General features: G+C 36.7%; 2 protein-coding genes and 1 pseudogene across 2 annotated transcripts; 2 read left to right on the forward strand and 1 right to left on the reverse strand.

Annotated features, from left to right (window-relative positions):
• The first annotated feature begins 892 nt into the window (after positions 1-892).
• Positions 893-2,608, forward strand: LOC125217865 (allene oxide synthase 1, chloroplastic). The gene has a single exon (XM_048119428.1). It carries the CDS (start codon positions 946-948, stop codon positions 2,503-2,505), a length of 1,560 nt encoding a protein of 519 aa, XP_047975385.1. The 5' UTR covers positions 893-945; the 3' UTR covers positions 2,506-2,608.
• A 1,021-nt stretch (positions 2,609-3,629) lies between these two features.
• LOC125218469 lies at positions 3,630-6,293 on the forward strand (annotated as a pseudogene).
• A 1,176-nt stretch (positions 6,294-7,469) lies between these two features.
• Positions 7,470-20,536, reverse strand: LOC125223115 (exocyst complex component SEC3A-like). Its single transcript, XM_048126104.1, has 25 exons — positions 20,218-20,536; positions 19,129-19,199; positions 18,728-18,808; positions 18,544-18,611; positions 18,342-18,444; positions 17,748-17,896; positions 15,551-15,668; positions 15,240-15,344; positions 14,767-14,868; positions 14,485-14,622; positions 14,085-14,213; positions 13,919-13,999; positions 13,712-13,786; positions 12,868-13,041; positions 12,614-12,761; positions 12,475-12,539; positions 12,191-12,361; positions 11,470-11,549; positions 10,582-10,663; positions 9,693-9,790; positions 9,457-9,565; positions 8,974-9,042; positions 8,194-8,259; positions 8,013-8,105; positions 7,470-7,782 (listed from the first exon to the last, which is right to left on the reverse strand). Exons 1-25 carry the CDS (start codon positions 20,393-20,395, stop codon positions 7,672-7,674), a joined length of 2,664 nt encoding a protein of 887 aa, XP_047982061.1. The 5' UTR covers positions 20,396-20,536; the 3' UTR covers positions 7,470-7,671.
• Between the last annotated feature and the right edge of the window lie 979 nt (positions 20,537-21,515).

Raw genomic sequence — 21,515 nt, forward strand, 5'->3', positions numbered from 1 at the left:
GAAAACTAAGAGGAATAATAATACAATAACGTATAAGTTATGTAAAAAATGATCATGGGTTAGAAAAGGTGCGACTTAGGGTATGAAATGGACATGGGCTAGCCGCAGATTATATATTAGTTCTTTTCATTTTCATTATTATTATTTAGGGTTCGTTCGGTGTTCTATAAATAGCCTGAAATAGGGAGAAAACAAGGAAAATATGGTGGTTCGGTGTTCCATATAATACTCTGCGCAGCCCGCACTATTGGCTTTGACTTTGGCATGGGCATCTTTTTATTATTGGCTTATTGCACATTATAATCGAAGGACCGTCCATGTACTGGAGTTTGGGAGTGACGTGTAGTTAGCTTTGACTTGTTTTGGTGTTTGTTGTGTTGACTATTCTAGACGAGAACATGTGTAATAAGCAGACGGAGAATCAGCCCACCATATGTGATTTGAATTCAGTATTTATTACTACTATTAATTTATTTTTCGTATTCAAACCTGAAAAACAGGACTGAATTTATAATGTCTTTAATTCTCCCAACGATAATTCACACTCATTCAAGCGTTCAACTCACATTACTTTCCCTCTTTAATATATGTGCACATAATTACCACCTAAATTCACTCCAAGTATTTAACTTTCGTAAGTATCACAAAATTAGTCAGTATATGTAAAAGTAGCTACAAATTACATTATTTAAGGTCAAGCGTTTATGTTTCTACATACCTACAAATTGTGACATTTCTAGGAAACCGGAATTGAGCCTACTTTTTCTCGATTTCACTATTCCTTTTTTGGACGGCGCCGGTATTAAAGTACATAACTTCCGACCCATGTTTATAATCCATCTTGCTTTCATCAAAATTTATTTATTTATTATTCTCATTATACTCCCTATTTATACCCACCACCAATAGTCAACAATCAATTACCAAACTCAAATCTACTCATCAATGGCTTCTCTCTTCTCCTCTCCCTCAAACCTACCGGCTTTCTCAAAGCCCAAGCGATCTCACCCGATCACCACCGCCACTCTTTCCGAGAAACCATACATTTCTCAGCCACTTCCTCCGCCCTTCACGGCGGCGCCGCCACCGCCGAAACCCTCCACCCTCCCCATCCGCAAAATCCCGGGAGACTACGGGCTCCCCTTGATCGGGCCGTGGAAGGACCGAGAAGACTTCTTCTACAACCAAGGGCGCGACGAATTCTTCAAATCGAGGATCAAGAAATACCAATCCACCGTGTTCCGAGCCAACATGCCGCCCGGCCCCTTCATCTCCCTCAACCCCAACGTCGTCGTTTTGCTCGACGCCAAGAGCTTCCCCGCCCTCTTCAACACCGATAAAGTCGAGAAGAAGGACCTCTTCACCGGCACCTACATGCCCTCCGTCGACCTCACCGGCGGCTACCGCACCCTCTCCTTCTTAGACCCCTCCGAGCCCAACCACGCCAAGCTCAAGAAGCTCATCTTCATCATGCTCTCTTATCGCCGCGACCGCCTCATGCCGGAGTTCCACCATACTTACTCACAGATGTTTGAGAATCTGGAGAAAGAGTTGGCTTCCAAAGGGAAGGCCGACTTCGGCCCCCCGAGCGATCAGGCCGCCTTCAACTTCCTGGCCCGATCGTTCTTCGGGGTTGACCCGCTCGAGACGAAGCTGGGGCCGGACGGCCCGAGCCTCATCACAAAATGGGTCCTGTTTCAGCTCCATCCGCTGCTGACTCTGGGCCTGCCAAGGCCCATCGAAGATGGGCTTCTGCACAATTTCATGCTGCCGCCTTTTTTGATAAAGAAGGACTATGAGAGACTTTATGAGTTCTTCTATAGCAACTCGGCCGAGCTTCTGTGCCAGGCCGAGAAGCTCGGCCTGTCCCCGGATGAGGCCGTCCACAACCTCTTATACACCACGTGCTTCAACTCCTTTGGCGGGATGAAGAAGCTCTTCCCAAACATCCTCAAATGGGTCGGCCGCGGCGGGACGCGCCTGCACACGGATCTCGCCCGCGAGGTCCGTGCAGCGGTCGCGTCCCACGGCGGCGTCACCATGGCGGCCATGGAGAGTATGCCGCTGATGAAATCAGTGGTGTACGAGGCGCTGCGGGTGGAGCCGCCCGTGGCGTCTCAGTACGCCAAGGCGAAGCGCGACTTCGTGGTGGAGTCGCACGACGCGGCGTTCGAGATCAAGGAGGGGGAGATGCTGTTCGGGTTCCAGCCGTTCGCGACCAAGGACCCGCGGATATTCGAGCGGGCCGAGGAGTTCGTGCCGGGCCGGTTCGTGGGGGAGGAAGGGGAGAGGCTACTGAAGCACGTGGTGTGGTCGAACGGGCCGGAGAATGAGCACGCCACGGTGAACAACAAGCAGTGCGCCGGGAAGGACTTCGTGGTGCTGGCGGCGAGGTTGCTGCTGGTGGAGATATTCCGCCGCTACGATTCCTTTGACATCGAGGTTTCGACGTCGCCGCTGGGGAACTCGATTAAATTGACGTCGTTGAAAAGGGCGAGTTTTTGAATCTGCGGCGGAGTAGTGGTGGTGATGGTACTTAGTAGTGGTTTGTGGGGTTGTATATTGTAACCTTTTTGTTTTATCAAATATAATTTCTTAATCGTACTGATATTTTTCTAGTTAGTAGTACTTGATAGTGTTACAAAAAAAATTTAGGTGCAAGTTGCAAATATAGAGCAGAAAAGTCATAGAAAGCATAAATCAGATTATATTTAGATTTATTTGTTAACTTATAGTACTATGAAAATATATTTCATTTGGGCATCAAAATGTTTCGGATTTTAATTCGTAATTGCATGAAATATCTACTTTAAAAAGTACTAACAAAATAACTTTGTTTTGACATTCATATGGAGTACTAATTTAATTTCGTCCTTTAAAAATAATTATTATTTTTATTTTGATCCGTCCCTTAAATTACTTTTATATTTTGGAAAACTTTTTTCTTGTTTGTGACTCTTTATTCGTTAATAATAACTTAATCAATTTTTCTTTTAATATCTCTCTTATTTTATTAATTATGCATTAAAATACTTAAAGTTGAGACAAAGAGAGTAGTAGTATATGTTTTTTGAATTTATCGGTATTAAAACAAAGCCATATTTTCGAGTAATATATTTTCCAGCATCAAAGTTAAACTATTTTGAATTTTATTTTTGCAACTCACCCAAAATAAAGTTAATTTTACAATATTAACTAATAGGAGTATTTCAAGAATACCACTTAATCAAATTCTCTCTTGTCCACTACATGAAGAAATTTTGGTGACTTTGTAAGCTAAGCAAGCCTGGTTCTCCGGGCTTTCTCCCTTCTCGACCAGACGAAGGAGATATGAATTCCATTCAGGCGGGTAAGGGCTTGGCTTGACCGTGTCTTTTCTCGGGTCGGAGGCGAAAACTCCTTTATTGATATTCTCCCTCTTACTTTTTCTCTCTAATTTATTAACTACTCCATCTGTCTGTGAATAAGAATCTCGTTTTTCCATTTCAGTCCGTCCGTGAATAGGAATCCCGATTCACTTTTACCATAAATGGTAATAGGGTCTCATCTTCCACTAACTCATTTCACTCACATCTCATTTAAAATTAATATATATACCCGTTGGACTCCTATTTCACTAATTTTTTTCCACCCATTTTTTTATCATTTCTTAAAACTCGTGCCGCTATGAAATGAGACTCCTAATAGCGGACGGAGGGAGTATCTTACTTTATTCTCCTCCACTTTACTAACAAAATCACATTTCCTTAAATTTCATCCGAAAAGTTTTTGCTCACTTATCTTGAGACGGAAAATATACTACATAGTGGAATAGTATAAAATAGGACCCACATCCATGATATTCAAATAATTTTTAAAACTCGTTCCAAGTCAAAGTGTAACTCTAATCGGCGATGTTTGGCGCCACCTGTTTTCACTCTTGTATGGTCTGTGTGTCACTCTCCTTCATCCTACCAAATGATTCTCCCACTCAATCCAAATTTCAGCTCCAATCCACACCTCTCAACACAATCCCCATCAAAATGAACTCCAATTCGTCATCGCTGTTGCGCTACTCCTTCTCTTTCACTAAGCCCTACCCCTAGCCGCAACAGAAGGTCGCTTTCCCTCTTTACTTCTCAATTTGAACCTCAGAGCAAGTTAGGTTTACATTTCCCCCCTTTCCGCTTCCAATTTCAGGTGCGATTTCTACGCCGAGGCGTGGCGATGGCAAAAATCCATCGTCGAAGAGAAGAAAGCGTTGAGTGAAAAGGATGAAGATGTTGCTGAATCTTTGATTATTTTGCAGCACCAACCTGTTTACACGTTGGGCGCCTTTTGATTTGCATCGAACCGAACGCGGCGGTGAAGTTACTTATCACGGCCCTGGTCAGGTATATCTCTTCCACATTTTATTGATTTCTTCTTTCTTCATCGTGTTCATTGTAGCCTCTGAAACATTCTGATGAATTTGCAAAATTTGGATAAAATATTTTTAAAAACCCTTACTTTCATGTTATGAGCATAGGGGGATTGGAAGTATATATGTTGATTTGGGAATTGGGTGGAAGGATTTTGATTTCCAGCTACGGTTGAAGTGATTGGCACTTTATTTGATTTAAGATGTGCTTGGATGAAAAGAAAATGTGTACGATTTCTTTGAAATTGGGGATGGAAATTGAGAACATCGATTTGCATTCGAGTTGGAAGGTTTAACGTAGAAAAGTGGTTGACTGGAAGGATGTTGTTGAGATATGATTAAGCTAATGAAAAATTTAGTGTGAGATTAACCTGCTGTTCTGTTGTGCTTTAGCTAGTCATGTACCCTATTATGAATCTACGGCATCACAAGATGGATCTTCATTGGTACCTGAGGGCACTTGAAGAGGTTGCTATCCGTGCTATCTCCTCTGCATTTGATATTGAAGCATCACGCATTGCAGGCTTAACTGGTGTTTGGGTTGGTATGACTTGTAACCTGATTTTAGTTTTCTCTCTTTGTTCATCTTGAAACGGTGTGGTTCGGTATTTCAGCTGTTAATTTACATAGAAATACATGTTACTTAAAGTTGTACTAGTGAAGAAGCGCTCAATCCAAAAGAACAAAGAGAGATGTAGGGAATAGTAGACCACAGAGTGTGCTGCATATATTATAGAGTAGACATAATTCACTCTTCCAAATAGACAATAGATGGAACAAAATATGAAAGATTTGTAAATATTTAGTTTATGGAAAACATTTTATAGCTCTATCTTGACTGGGGATGGCAGCAAGATGTTGTTTGTCCCACAATCTTGTTTGGATTATAATATGTACAGTCCAGTACTTAAATCTGGGTGATTAGCCAGTTATTCTTCGTAACATGGTGGCAGTGCAGATGTTCATTTAGCACCCATCTCTCTCGTCTTGTGTATTTTTCTAGTTTTTGTAGATGTTGGTCATTACTGCAGAATCATTTTGGGTTTTGGGACATATTTACTAGAAGTTTTTGCAAACATCATAATCCAAATAAGAAACATATATGGTGTCATTTCGTCTGAAAAATCTCTGTTGGTTCAGAAGTCAACCCTCACACACTCCATGAATTGTGGTTTGTAGGAGGTGTTCTCAATGTATAGCTGTTTTTCTTAATGGTTTACAAGTCTTTGTCCACTTTGAAAAAAGCATTTTGGCCTGTGAAACTCTTGTTCTGTTGACTGCATGCCATCAACACTTGTTATTTATGTTTCAGAATTTTCTTTTTGCACTTTGTCCAGTTATTGACGAAATGCTGACATAAATGGGAACAGGTAATGAGAAATTAGCAGCCATCGGTGTAAAGATATCGAGATGGATAACATATCACGGTTTGGCACTTAATGTGACGACAGACCTAATGCCCTTTCAACGCATAGTCCCATGTGGGATTAACGATCGTCAAGTTGGAAGCATAAAAGGTATACTCCGGTCTCAAGGCAACAAAGAAGATGATGATGATAGTGAATTGATTGATATTTCATGTAAATCACTGTTCACACACTTTTGTGAAATATTCCAGGTAGATCTCTGCGAAAGCTACACAAAAATGGGGCTTGGACAAATCTAAGCTCAGTTAATAAGAGAAGTTAGCTTGCATGGTTATCTAAGTCTCGCTCTACGTTTCCCCTCTCATCAATAGATTGGTGGGCCAGGAGTTACCTAGAGGTATTAGTGTATGTGTGTGTAGCTCTCTCTCTCTCTCTCTCAATTGATCAAATTTCTCAACCTGTAAACAAGAATACATTTGAGATTGTTTAACCATTGAGAATTAGTCTAGAAAGGGGCATTTCGATAATTTTTAGGGTTTAAAATTACATGTTTGATTGATAGTAATTGAATGAGGAATGATGTCAAGTTAAGCACGTATAATGGATTTTGTGGAAGATTCGTGGGGTTGCACTTAGATCTTTTTGATAAAAACACACATTTTAGATTATTTTTTATCATATAATTTTTAAGATAGATGAGTTATACCAAACTGGATTAGACCAATCATTGAGTCATATAGACTACTGTAGTGGTAGAAGTTTGAAGAAGACGTTGCCGTGTTTTGGTTTGTGTCAGCATGCCAAAAAAACATGGAGTATATAAATGTGCTCCACACATTTATATACTAGACTTGTTACAAGACCATCGTCACAAGTACAAAGGATTTGGTTTGAGTGGTGGTAAAGCATGTATGATAAAAGTAATTCAAATTAATCAAATACTATTTGGTTTAGACTTTAGATGGATCAAATTCAAATCTATGACAGATAACTCAAGTCACATCTTAATCACCCAATTAAATGACTATTTTATTAGTACATCAAAGTTGATTGATTATTTACATTTTACTCATCCTTCAATCTAGAATACTAAATTCAAAAAATATACTCACATAGAATACTGTTGGTTATGTCTGTAACTAGTTTTATGTACTTTTTTATAATTATAATAAGAGAAAAGACCAAAACTGGTCCTGAACATATAATCTTTTTAATTTTTTGGTTCTGCACATTTCAAATCGGATCACAATTGGTTCTTCATCAATAATCCTGTTAATTTTATAACAGTCAACGAGTTTAACCCAATTTTAACCAAATTAGACTTTTAATTCTGATTTTTTACTCTCTAATTATTTCTAAAACTCAGATGTTCCTCTGCGATGCTGTCAATGGCGAATTGATGCTCGGAGGCTGCGGCAGCGGAGGCTTCGTCAATGGCGGTCAGATTTGAAGAGATTTACAAGGAATTAGGGGTGGTCATATTTATACGAGTGATTAAAAAAAGGCACTATGTAATTTGCAATAATCCAACATCCATGGACGTATAAATAACTTACTGCCCAATAATATGTTCCTTTGCAAATAACTGGAACATATCAGATGACTTTATTTATTTAAAAAAATATACTGCAATATACTAAATAGCGAGCTCCAAATTACTACGCATTTAAATAACTGCAGAAAAAAATGAAGATGAAGCAGAATAACTGGAAAAAATAGATTTACACTAATCATAACAATCATGGATTAAGCGTGTAATACAAAGGATAGCCACTAGATACTATACTAACGACTTTCTTTGAATAAATCAAATTGTGAGCCTCCACCAAAATGCAGTGGAAGAGATAAGTAAAGTAATTTGATCAACAACTTTTTACACACTCATGAAATTTACCGGCTGCTCATTTACATAGATGCCAGTAGATCTCTCATTTCTGAAACGGGAGGGATGGACTCTGTCGGATAAATTTTAACGACAAGTTGGGCAAAGCTGTCGTACTTGTCTAGAAACTCTTTCTGCCATTAGTTTCAGATATATCAGTAAGGTAGTTCATAATATACTCCATTTTATTAGGAATGATGCACATTTAGATAGCAAAATGAGCATACTCTCTGTTGTTCATTCAATTCAGAAATGTCAACATTCTGATATTAGATGAGTTGCAAAACCATGGAATACACAATTGACTGTCATTGCAAGGACAGTTTCAAGTTAAAGGAGATGACTGTATAACTAAAAAAAATACCTTGCACTTGTCCCATAGTGAAGGTAACAGCTCCTCTGATGTTGTCAAATTCTTCTGTAATCTTTTATACATTGCCGCGATGGACTTGTCAACCTACATGTCATAAGATATAACAATTTGTGCCAGAGGATATTATTGTTCTAGTCAGATGCCAAATCTCAAAGTCAATAATCAGTCATACCCCAGATAGACTTGATTTCACAACTTTGCGCAAATCCATTTTTGACAATCCTAGCTGGAATGGTATCTGAAATTTTGCATTATCTCATGCTTAGTCTCGAGAATTTAGTAAGAAAAGCTCTGGAGAGTAAAGAATTAAAATGCTTAAGTTGACATGGCATCAATTAGAACTGAAGCTTGTATGCATCTTACATTACTCAATCACAGGAAAAAATCTATAGGAATGACCACTAGTAAAGGCAACATGGGGTTCCTTTCACTGTTTAATGGACTGCATTCTTATCAGAAATTGGATTATTGCAATTACCCATGAACCTTAACATTTTGCACCTTGCCATACTAGATTTTTCTTCCTTTTTTGGGAGGGAAGGTAAATTCTATGCATCATTAGGTTACAAGTACAAACGTGATGAATTATTCCCTTTGCTATAAAAAAATGTGTAAATATATGATCTCAAACCCCAAAATGCATAGATCAACAATAAAAATCAGTCTCCGGTAAAATCTGGCAAGGTCTAGAAAAATGCAAAAGATGGGATGAGGATTAGGCAGAAAAATGGAAAACACAGTTTGAGTGGCAAATTATAATGACAGACCCTAGAAGAAGTTACAAGAAATATTGGAATCTAGAGAGAGAGAAATGGCGTGAAATTTATGCTATGACTAGGAGAAGACTTTAAAACGTGGGGATGGAGAATATGAAGAAGATGAACAAGAAAGAAAGAAAAATAACTACACTCTAGAATCAGTATGATTCATAAGGCGCGTGCTTAAGATTTACCTCCTCTGGTGTAATTGTATACATTAGGTCCTCTATTCTGCGTGAAAACTGGAAAAGGCGTTCAAATTGCTGCATTGGGAACATCAAACAAATTTCTCAATATGTAAATTCCAGAAAATCAAACCAATGCACATATTATGACAGAATACGATCAAATTAAGAGCTTGATATGTCAATGGATATTGAGAAGTGACTCAAGGGGATGAGGAGAAAATAGCTTGTAGAGATCCCTTGTATGTCTTTCTCTCTTTTGCAGATATTTCAATTCAGTATTGGACATCACGCATGACATCAGAGATAGGGACTTCAATTACAAAGTTGAAGTTTCATTGGCTAACTAAGCAAGAAAAGAGAAGGGGCGGAGGATAAGATGGAAAACAAGAAGGAAAATTGCAAGGCATCTCATGGGATGCTAATGTATGATTTGTAAGATTAACTGATTAAGGAACAGAGATATGACTCACATGAAAGAGAACAACTTACATATAAGATAATTGAGTTTATAAAGCGTGTGCAGGCTTGTTCATAAGCTTCACTTGCTTGGTGATAAAACTTTGCTAAAGTGGGCACAACATTGGCCAGGTCATACAGACTGCACAGTGTGATTAGCTTGTGAATATCAGAGTTCTTGATGGTATCCAAAAAAACAAATATCAGGCATAAAGCAATAACAAATAACATAATGTGATTCATAGAATGACTAACTCTGATAGCAATACCTGTTTTGAAAGGCTGCATAATTTTCTAAAAGCAAAATATCTGCATACTTAGGGTCTGATTGAGCAATTTTGTCCAATGTAGCAAACATTACAGTTACCTGCAAAAGTATGATTTATACATCTCAGGAAATTTCAATTTGTGCATTAAAATGAAGAATAATTGTAGTCAATGAATACATAGTATTAATGATTAAATGTATTTACCTCTAAAAATTACTACTATTATAATTATTATTATAATAAAAATAATAATGAGCTACGTCTTGAAGTCTGAAACATAAATAGAAGTTTAGAAGAATAATATAATTACATATTTCTCCCTTTCTTAACAGATTCTATAAGAATTTGGCTCCAAGATCATTGACAGTTTCTACACCATAAATCAAATAGAACTGGCACAGCAGGACAGATAGAACAGAAATTAGATAGTTTGTCACACTCTTCAGTGATTCCCTTCTCAAATCACAGACAAAATATTAAACTTTATCCATCCACGCAAATGAATGCATATTTATTTCTTTGTCATTTTTGGATACAAATTTCTATCTTTCATCCATACTTTCTCCACTTATTTACAACTTCATCATGCATGGCCTACCATTTCTCCACTCACAATACACTCTACCTAAAAAAAGTGGCACCCTTTTCCACTCACAATACATTCTTCATAATGTTTATTAAAACCCATGCCACAACCTAGTGTGCACTATTTTGTGGGATGGAATGTTTGTATCATATACATCTTTAGTTAGATCAAGGATGAACACACTGAAAGTGGCAACTGAACATTACTATGCAAAACCCATAATATATATGAATCTAGAAGAGATAGGAACAATAAAATCAAATCATATAATTTAAAGAAAAAGAGTTTAAGAGAAGTACTTACAAACTTTGTGTACGCCCGATCAACCAAATCCCTCGATTGTCCTTGTATGTATTGCTCCATACGTGTTGCAAGAGTAGCAAATCTATGCCAAAACTAACAGTAAATTCATGGCTGATAGAGAAACATTGTTGAATGCCTAAGAAAGCCAAATTAATACACATGGAGTGAACAGAAAAAGTTCTCGAAAGGATATTTAAGATCACAAAGATACTTAATTCCACGCAAATGAAAATAATAAAGTCAGCTAAGAAATCCAAGTTACAATTTTCTGAACAAATTATACATCCAACTTTCAGGCTCAGTTGCTTTCATTTGTGAACATCAGTATTCGGTGCATAATCTTTCTGAAGCATTGCTTCTAACCATCCCCATAAACTAAGGAAACTATGAGTCAACCCCGAATGTTAAACTGGACCACACTCAACATTGGTATCCATAATATAAGAGCATGTAGGTGTGTAATAGGCTTATCTGAGTATGACAACAGTGTGGTGCTGACCTGACACCAGATTTTAAATAGCATCTAGTTAGATGCAGCTTGCTACCTGTAGAACTAGTCTAATGTTGTGTGTTTAAGCTATCACTATGGCTTGAATTAGCTAAATAGTCCATAGATCCATTACTATGCATGTAAGAAGCGATCAGAAGAAATATTATGTGGACAGGAATGAGTACATTCTTTCAATTAAAATGTTTAACAGAAAGGAATTGTAAATGTTTAGAGCTTTCGTCCTCAGGAAATATTATGGTCTTGGTCAAACAATCATACACATGACACAGGATGTAAAATGGGAACTACAGCTAACACAATCTAAAACACAATTATCAAAGATAAGAAATGGATTTGTTCGTTTTCTAAAACTTCAAAGACCTTGAGGTTTAGTATACCTTGGTATATATGGCAAGAGTCCCATTTGTCGAACATTTCGCTCATTTCTCTCAATCTGGTGGCAAGCTTCGTCCACAAACTGGAATACAGTACATGTTTAAGTGCATGAAAATCACTGGTCAAACTGTACCATTTGTATATATAGTTATATATAACTATAGCTGACTCTATAATGGTATATATAACCAAGTTGAGGCCAGCTGTTTTAGTCAGACTTGATATTTTCTAGCAACTCCCCTCACCCCCTAGATAGGATTAGTTGGAACTTATAAGTAGCATATTACTCCCTCTGTCCAGCAATATGTGTCCTAGGTGTCCTGCTTTGATTCAGGCACAGGTTTATGAAATGTGAATGAATGTAGGTGTAAAAAGTTAATGGAATGTGGGTCCCATTTTTTTTATACTACAGAGCATTAGTTTTTATAATGAAATGTGGGTGTAATGAGTTAGTGGAATGTAGGACCACTTACTACATTTAGTAAAAAGAAAATGGGACATGTAATGGCGGAAAGTTCGAAATGGAAAAACAGGACACATATTGCCGGAGGGATGGAATGCTATTTTAGGTTGCCAGGCTAATTCAAGCTCATTAAGTGATTGATAGAAATTGGAAGATCCTTCAACACATTTTGAAAACCAAACAGAAGCATACACACCACACTCTTTACCCCTTTGTCTGTTTCTGGAATGTGCTTTTCCTACTTGAACATAAGAACTTACACGACTGAACTGTGTAGAAATCCTGTTTTCAAGGTCATCCAGTAAAATACGCACAAATCCCGCTGCGTCAGCTTTTTGACCAGAAATATATCGTTCTGTTGTACCATGCATAGATATACACCGAAGAGGGTCGATCTTGTATGCCCAGTCCACAACAGCATAGAAATCTTCCTAAAATTTATCACGGCAAGAAAGAATAGAGGATGAAGAGTGTCCATAACAAATGGGAACTTAACTGTACTATATCAGAGAACTAAAACTTGCAGATTATAAATTTAAAGTACCTGTATTCCATCAAGTAAATCGTGAAGTGATTCATTCAAAGCCTGCAGATCTGCAGATTTTTTACCTGCAGAATTGTAAGGGGGTGATGTGATCATGTCGCAATGGAAAGAAGAAAGTATGACGAAAGATGGAGATTACCATCATTCTCATTATCATCAATGTCCATGATGCCCAAATCATCATCATTTTCATCATCAGTGTGTACATTTTTGTTGCCATTGACAAGGCTTCCAGGTGGAACAAGAGCTGGCACTTCAAAGCACATGAAGTGTGCGAAGAAAGAACTCTGGAGTTCAAAAGCAAGAGTATATGCAAGAATCAAGCATCTTTCCAAGAAAACGAAAGCAGCAAAATCAGCAAGAGACTGAAGTTTGAAGGAAGCTCATTATAACCTCATCAACTAGAAGAGGAATAAAAATTGTCAGCATTTTTGCATATGCCTCCGAAACAGTAGATGTGTCTGCACTACTAGCATTTTGGTTAGATCCTGCAGAACCATCAAGCCACACCGTTGGATTCCTTGATGCCTTAGTACTAGCACGAAGTTCATTTGCAAACTCACGGGCCTGGGGTGGAAATCATAATAATGTATGAAATCTTAGAAGTATAAGGTAAAATTTTATGCATATAAGCAAATAAACAGAGACACTGGTCAAAATGTTTTATGTAAACATCATATTATAACAAAATGGAAAGATCAATTTTATGTATCATCTTTGAAATAATTTGCACAACATTTATTGTTCCCACATTGTCAATGGCAGATAAAAGATCTGCTTGAGCCCTATGAGATAAACACAACAGTTATTGCAGAAACATACAAATATATATAGAAGCATTCAGAAGAATATCAAGCTGAATTTCATTGATGTTATAATTCATCCAACAAATCATCCATTAACTGGAGAAGGTAACTTTGGGAAAATGATTTCCAATAGGAAATTCCCTTTCTATTTGGACATCTTAACAAGATAGGATCATAGGAGAATCATAATTTGGGACAAAGGGAGTATTTATAAAAGAAACATATTCTGAGAAGCATATAAATATCCAGCAGGACTGAAAGCAATTCATACATAACAGAGTCATAGCTCCAATGTGGACAGTGTAACAGTGAAGTCAAAATCAAAATTACATACAAAATCTTTCTAGAAAGCATGCGGCTGTAGATGCATATACGATGATATATCAGACAAGAAAATGAAGAGCTGTTTAAGAAATATCATGTGTCCTGACCTCTCGGCGTAGAAGCAAATTAAGAGAGCTGCAATAGGCTTTCCTCAATGGGCCCAGGCAATTCTTATCTAAAGTCTGAAAATGGAAAGTGGCAAAGTGGAGCAAGAGAAGCCAGCCCCAAATTAAGGCATGGTATGAAGAAATGATATAGCTCATGATTGTATGCAATAATATCAAACATAAAATGTTGTGGGTGATTTACTGTACCTTCAAGTGTTGCAAGAGGCGTGCATATGTCCTGCACTTGTATCTCAAATCAGCATGATCAGGCCTCTTAAGTTGTCCACGCTGTTAAAGACCAAGACGACGGCAAAATTACACTCATTATAGCAGACCAACAATTATTAATCAACAGTATGTGTGCAAGGAATACCTGAGAGAAGTAACTCTTATCACTTATCATGAAATCCACCAAACTAGTAAAATAGTTCCTCAGGAATTCGGATGCTCTTTTGACAAAATTGTTTCTCAACTTGTCAAGTTCTGCCCGCTTCTCCCGAACCTGTTCACCATCATATCAAGTAAGAGAAATATCCCAACTTTGTCATACATCACAAAGCTTAATCAGGTATTCAGGTGACTATCCTTTTGCAGTAAACTAGTAGTATTATTTTTTTTATTATAGTACTGAGAAGAGAATTTTCATAAATATCAGAACAATTCAAACTCCTCCAGAGTGCAATATATAATGTTATATTGGAGGATGAGTAACTACAGTGTGCAATTAACCTTGGCCAGAAAAGTTAAAGACTCAAGGCATAAAGCTTACATACAGATCTCATGTTTGCATAGGTATGATCCAAATGGGGACCTTCAAGGTTTCTCAAAGCGTTTGCTAGCCACTCACAAGCTTCAATGTTCTGAAGCATGCGAGCCTCATCGAATGAACCCCCTGTAAGGCATGCTGCATACTGCAATTTAAAGGAACAAATACAAAATTAAATGCTAAAACTCTCACATGTACAGACTTAAGTAGGGGGAAGCTAGACTATAGATAATACACCTAATTCTGCAAAAGGCACATTTCACAAACTAAAAAAGCTATGAGGAAGGACCTCAGATGGGATGCGCAGTTTTTCAAGAAGCTTATCAAGTTCTTCAATCAAAGATTTATTATTTACTGACTGCATTTCCAGCTTGTTGTTTCGTGTTTCAATCTGCAGGCCATGGAACATAAAATATGTTAGCAAACTAGTGATAATACACTTCTTTTCTAACAGAATCAGAAAAATAGCTCAAATGTATCAGAAAAATAACTCAAATGTAACAGGTAATATATGGGTCAAAGTACATGGATTAAATAAATTAGTTTGGAATTTGGATGTATGGTATGTGCTCGAACCCAGCATAAGTGGTGAAATCCAACAATGACAATATACATAGTCAACATATATTTTGTTCTAATCCCATCACTCTTGTTCAAAAGTGGGAGGAAACATCAGTGGAAAAATAAGGTGTTTGTGGTATACAAAAGTAGGTCGCTAGGCAAACTTTTCCATATCAGATTACAGTTTGTAGAGATCTTTACCGATTCTATGTCCTCTCTCATGTGGCGAAGTTTCAAATTGAAAATCCCTAGCCATTCATCCATGTCCTCCACACAGCTAGTAGCTGACTCAAGCCCCTGCAATACCTGCAGGAAAAAAATATGAATTTATATTTTTATACATATTGCTACTTCCAGCATAAAACAAAAGCATAACTGAATCTAATTAGACACAAGAGCCAAAAGGGGCACCACTATCCATCCAACCTTTCAGTGTTCCAAAAGTCTAAGTGCATGGAAATTCCACAAAAAGAAGAGATATCTCACGTAATCATTAGGATCTCATAACTAACCTCATTTATTAAAGGTTCATTTTCTAAAATTGAATGCACATTTGCTGCTTCTAACGCTTGAAGCTCTCGTTTCAACCGCTCAGAAAAGGCTTCAGCTTCACCAATCCCCATAACATATCTGCAGATCAATGATTACCAATACCCATAGCTCTTGGTCAAATAACACAAAATAGAGCGAAAGCATACAAATGAGTATGAGGCAAACTGTGACGAAAGGGCATATGGACTACGGAGATAGCTAGAATAACAGAAATAGTAAGACAGTATACTGTCTCAACCCATATAATGTCTCTAAAAGAACGCAGAAATAAGCAATGTTAAACATTATAATGGTAGCTCATAGTCCTCGCATATAAATATATAAACCATGGTAGCTTTATTCAATGATAACGACATTCTTATGGCCCTGGACTAATGAACATGGTAGACCATGTGGTAAAAACTTAACCATGAACATGAATAAAAGAACTACCTACTCCTTCAAATATGAGGCAATCGTCAATCGAAGGACCCTTGTCTATCAGTAAAATATGTCCACAATGGCAAGTGGCAGGAAAATACTTCTACTGTCTTCCACTATTTGCCAGGACAGTCCAAGGTGTCCTCTCAGTGAAAATATGAGAGGAATCCTAATATACTGATAGCAGCTTGGTTGCACCTTAACAATCTCATTTTAACTGCTGCCAATTAGTCCCACCAATTTTCACATGCATCTAAAGCTATTTTAAAATTAGGTTAAACATATCCCTTAAATGAGGAGTTCAGGTAAAATGTGAAATCTAACCTCACCAGGAAAGAATGAAGGTTAGTGGAGCCACATAAAAGGTAGAGCTAGTCCCCAACTAGAAAAGAATTGATCCTTCAATACTAACATCTTGGTTGCAATCAAGATCATCAACAACAACCATACGATTGAGTACCCATTTTTGTATACATAAAACTCAAGTCTTCAGGCAGTCTTTTCTCACATTAGACTGTTTTTTCCAAATCTTTTCCTTATAGCATACAAAACTGAGTCAGTAATACTTTCTTAAACTTCATTAAAGACAACAGCATGTGCAATGTCGAAAATTCTTAACAAGAATGCCTGAAGAAAATTATTTGCCACAGAATCAAGATAAAGCTTTTAATTTAAGGGTATGCAGTTAGATTAAAATTTACAAAACTAATTAACATGAAAATCTATTTTTAATTTTACATGGTTTATTCAGTCCTCTGAGCTTTATTTAATAGAAATACAAAATGAAGGATCAAATGAAAATAGCTTAATAAGCACAAGGAAAATAAGATAGTGAAGAAAGGATTAGCATTTTTTTACTTAAATTTCACAGAAAAAGAATAATAAATCAATAAAAGTACTGGTAACTAAATCAATAAATCAATAAAAGTACTGGTGGTTAAAAAGAATAGCTGTGAAATCTAACTTAAAACTCCAGGCCAATTTAAAGTGGATTCTTTCTTTGGAGTGGAGGGAGTATGTTTTATTGGTCCATGTCATTTTGGGAATCAAGGAATTATGAAATTTCTAGCAATTAAACAAACAGGGCACAGGTTTCAGCTATTGAGAATTTGTACGAAGCATTAGTTTACTAAATGATGGCACAATCTTCATAAATTATACTGAAGGATTTTCATGCTCAATCCGCACAAATTTTCCTCCCTTAATTTGCATACACTCATATGTAAATTGACATGTTAATTGTTTCCTCCCTTAATTTGCATACCCTCATATGTAAATTGACATGTTAATTGTTTCTTCTTAGTAATACTTTAGGTTTCAAATAAGAATCAATATTAGCTATAGAATCATCGATCAGAATCTAGAAATCAATAAGAATACTCAAGGTTATACATCTAAAGGAACTAGATGAAGACTCATCAATGGCATACTACCATGTCCCAAATGTATTGTAACTGAGCCATACTTCCCGCAAATTAACTCACATTAGCAGTCCCTGAAATCAATTACGTTTAAAGACTCTTCTCCTAAGAAATTGCAATTTTATGCATGAACAAGCATACGTCACAAACCATATCTGGTAAAAACTGGATTTCCTCATAATCAGGATTGTGATACCATGATGCTTTCTTGTTTCCACTTGTAAACATTGCATTACAATAGTAGTTATAACTAGTTTGACTATATTCTAAGAGCTCAGCGCAAGGAAGGAATCTTATATTCAAATAAAGTACATACGTTCCTAAAAGAGCCTCCATATCCTCTTCCTCCACTTGAGATACAAGTTCCCTTTCAACAGTCACTTTTGTGTCAGTTTCTGCAACTGCAGCCACAATAGGCCCATCTTGAACGACACCTTGTTGCTTAGAAATGGCTGGTGTATTTTCCTGTAAAAGATACAAAATAAACTCTGATCACAAAAACGGAGTATAACTATTACAATCATGGTCCTGTACACCATACAGAATTACAGATCATATCAATTACACAGAAAACTGATAATTGATGTATATACTCTCTTATAATCTGAAAAGTTATCCATTATATACATCAACCAAGTATCATAAAGAGGTTTGTCCGGGCATGCATAGATATCATGATATTCATAAAGAAACTTGGGAAGGAAATAGAAAAATAAGCAATTCCTAAACGAATCATTATCAGTACATCGTATGGTCTGTGAAAGGAAGATAAGTATTTATAAAAATTTAAATAATATTAATAGTAGTGCCCAGAGTTCAAGGATTGAAAAAACAATGTCAAATATATTTGTTTGACTGTGGTTGAAAAAGTGATGGAAACATTAATAACCAAATTTATATCATGCTGCACCTTAGCCCAAAGAGCCATCTCCACAACGTCTATACCAACAACTTTAGGAAGACGTCCCAGCACATCCTTGCAGATATTTAAGATGCAAAGCAGTAGACGGTTCCTAAGGCACATCGACGCCAACATAGAGGGGGGGGGGGTCATCAGCAGAGGAAGAAGGTGAAAGGAAAATCATAACCAATAACTGCCTGAAGGGGCATACCTGTCATCAACATTGCGCATTGTCCACTGAGATGGGGCAACACTCTGATTTCTGAGGTTATCAAATCCCTTGATAAACATGATCAGCATTAATCACTTTCACAACATTTGTTTAGCAAAGATCATGAACTTATAGAAATAAATATTTTTAGCAAGGATGTATATAGAGGCCAGGATCTATGTACCAGCATAAAAGTACATCCACTCGGATCATTTGTAACGACGTCAACTTTTGATAGATGCTTCAGCTTGTATAGTTTTGCAGGCTATACATCAAAGGAAATATAATGTAAGCCAAAACATACTTCAAACCCTCAAAACAAAGTGATATGCCTGATAATCAGAAAGGTGTCAGATAAGATTATATATGCAAATTTCAAATTCAGTTTTCTATCCCAGTTGTTAAATCTACACTTTGCTCACAAGTAATTAGTGCTCATGGATTATAAGCTTGAGTTGTTAAAATTGTTACTCAATATTCGTGAAACCATGTAACTATCTATACTGTGGTGAACAAGAAGAAACCGAATATATGAAAAAAGATAGTGTACATCATAAAAACTTTAAAATAAGATATGATACTTACTTCAAGAACACCTCCGGTGGAATATTTTAACACATGAAGAAACACTGATGCTCCTTGGCCTTTTGCCTTTGCTGCAAGCAACATATCAAGCAATTAGACAAACAATAATAACATCACATGATCAATATTTTATTCATTCCAGAATTAGAACAGAGCAGCTAAGACTGTTCCACCAGTTACTATTATAATATCTACACTATGCACACAATCAACATGAAGAAAAGGTGCAGTCATCTGTTATGTAGCTCATCAAGATCAGAGGAAAGCCTTGAAGATGATCAATAAACCACATTAAAGACCTTTATAACTGTATTCAAGCAATGTTTTTTAGATGAGGAAGGGGATGGAAACAAATTTATTTCGAACAGTGCTAACAATACCATCATGCCCAAAATTGAAGCAAACACATGTTTCCCAGCATTCGACGGACCGTTTCTTATTCAAATCCCTTACGTCATGTCAAGCTAATGTATTAGTATGAATATCTGTCTTTCCAGTTCCAACACATATCCAGAACATGAGTACGGTAATTCCATCGTACGGGCTATCTTCATTTAAATAACAAAAAACACATGCACATAGTTAAAAGAATTCATACAAATTTCCCCAAACCTAGTTAAATACAAGAATCTAAATATAGCAAAGTTGACATTGATGTATCCAACACAATTTCTGATGCTAACTGAAACTGACTTGACAATAGACCTCTAAAATTAGTACTTAGAACACAACTTATGCCAAATATGGAAAACTAATATGATAAGATCGTAACATGAGTTGCGCTCAATCTCGAGGTTTAGAAGAGTAAAAATGCTTTGAGTAGCAACTACTTCCCACCCTCGCTACCAATGTTGACAGCCAAAGCTAACCCAAGCCTTAGTTTACTAACCCACAAGCACATCCAACACGTAATTACTCTCCATCAAAGTTCCAGTAAATCCTCGCTAGTTGTCGACCAATTCTCAAGTTAATCAGAATCACTAATTCAAGCAGGCGGCATAAATCGAGTACTACACTAATCATCTCCTCGCAAAAACGAGTAAAATTAAGCGAAATAAGAATATGTGGAAGCGAATCGAATAACAATACTCGAAATGGCGAGAACTCGGGGCTTGGCCATGTGATTGCGTCCTAATTTTCCGGATTTGGCCCAGATCCCTCGGCTCTTGGCCACTCTGATCGACATGAGGATCTCCTGATCGGTGCCCTCGATCGCCGCCGCGCAGGCTCTCCGGAGCTCCTCGTCGTCAGCGCTCGACTTTGCCATTGTTGCTCAGCTCTGAAGAGAGAGAAAATGAGTTGGAAGCTGGGGTTTACAGTAAAGAGGCGAAGGGGGAAAGCTGGTGATGGAGGAAACCAGCAACAATTCAAGTCAGATGAATGTCAAAATAGAACTGCGCTACTGTAAGAAAGCATCATCACTATAGTCTCCTTATTTACATTTGAGAAAAAATCATACGATTATTACTGAGTACGAACTTAATTCATTTTTTACTTGAACAATTTTTTATTATTTATCAAATAATTAAAAGTTTAGAAGCTATTCAACTGTAATAAACTTTCTAGAAGTTCATTTAGAAACATTCGATTACTAAAAGTAGAGAGATCTAGATAACAAATTATACTACAATAATCCTTCTCATCTCCCTCAACTAATATAAATAGATCCAAACTCGGTAGAGTCTTAACAAAAAAAAATTATTTCAAAGGATATAAATTTTTCTCATATAATGAATTATTTATGTGGATACAAATTATTTATCATAATATTTTTTAAAAATTAGTAAAAATTCATAAAAAAAATGATATAAAAATGATAAGAATGGTCAGTTCCAGAGTTGCATGACCAAATAAACAATTTATTAACAAACTGCAATTTTAGTAGAACTGAGTTTATGCCGTAAATTTATACTTATTAAAATTTTGTGGACTTTAATATTCATAAATATGTAAATATTTATATAAGTAATATTGAGTACCTTTGCAAGGATTTCTTTCTTTCATGAGGATTGTCGACATAACAATATTGGTGGGAATGCAATTTCAGAAGAAAAATCATAAGTTTGGAGGATATTAGAGTTTAAGCGAAAAAATCAAACTCATTGATAGTTACTAGTCTATCCAAATTCAAAAAAGAACAAAGCTTGTTTACGCAACCGATAACATCTGATGTTTGTATATTTACAACATATTATTAAGTGCATCTTTTTAACTTTCTTCAATGTAAAACTAATGAATTTAGAGTGAACTTCGAAAATGGAACATGGTTTTTTAATTTTGCACAAAAATAGTCCATGGTCTTTTTTATAGTAGTAGGAGTAGTATTTTAGATAATAACTCTATGTATCACACATGTGATTTCTGGGCCATGGAGGGTAGTTTCGGAA

This window comes from Salvia hispanica, chromosome 4, assembly GCF_023119035.1.
Source record: "Salvia hispanica cultivar TCC Black 2014 chromosome 4, UniMelb_Shisp_WGS_1.0, whole genome shotgun sequence".
NCBI lineage: Eukaryota > Viridiplantae > Streptophyta > Magnoliopsida > Lamiales > Lamiaceae > Salvia > Salvia hispanica.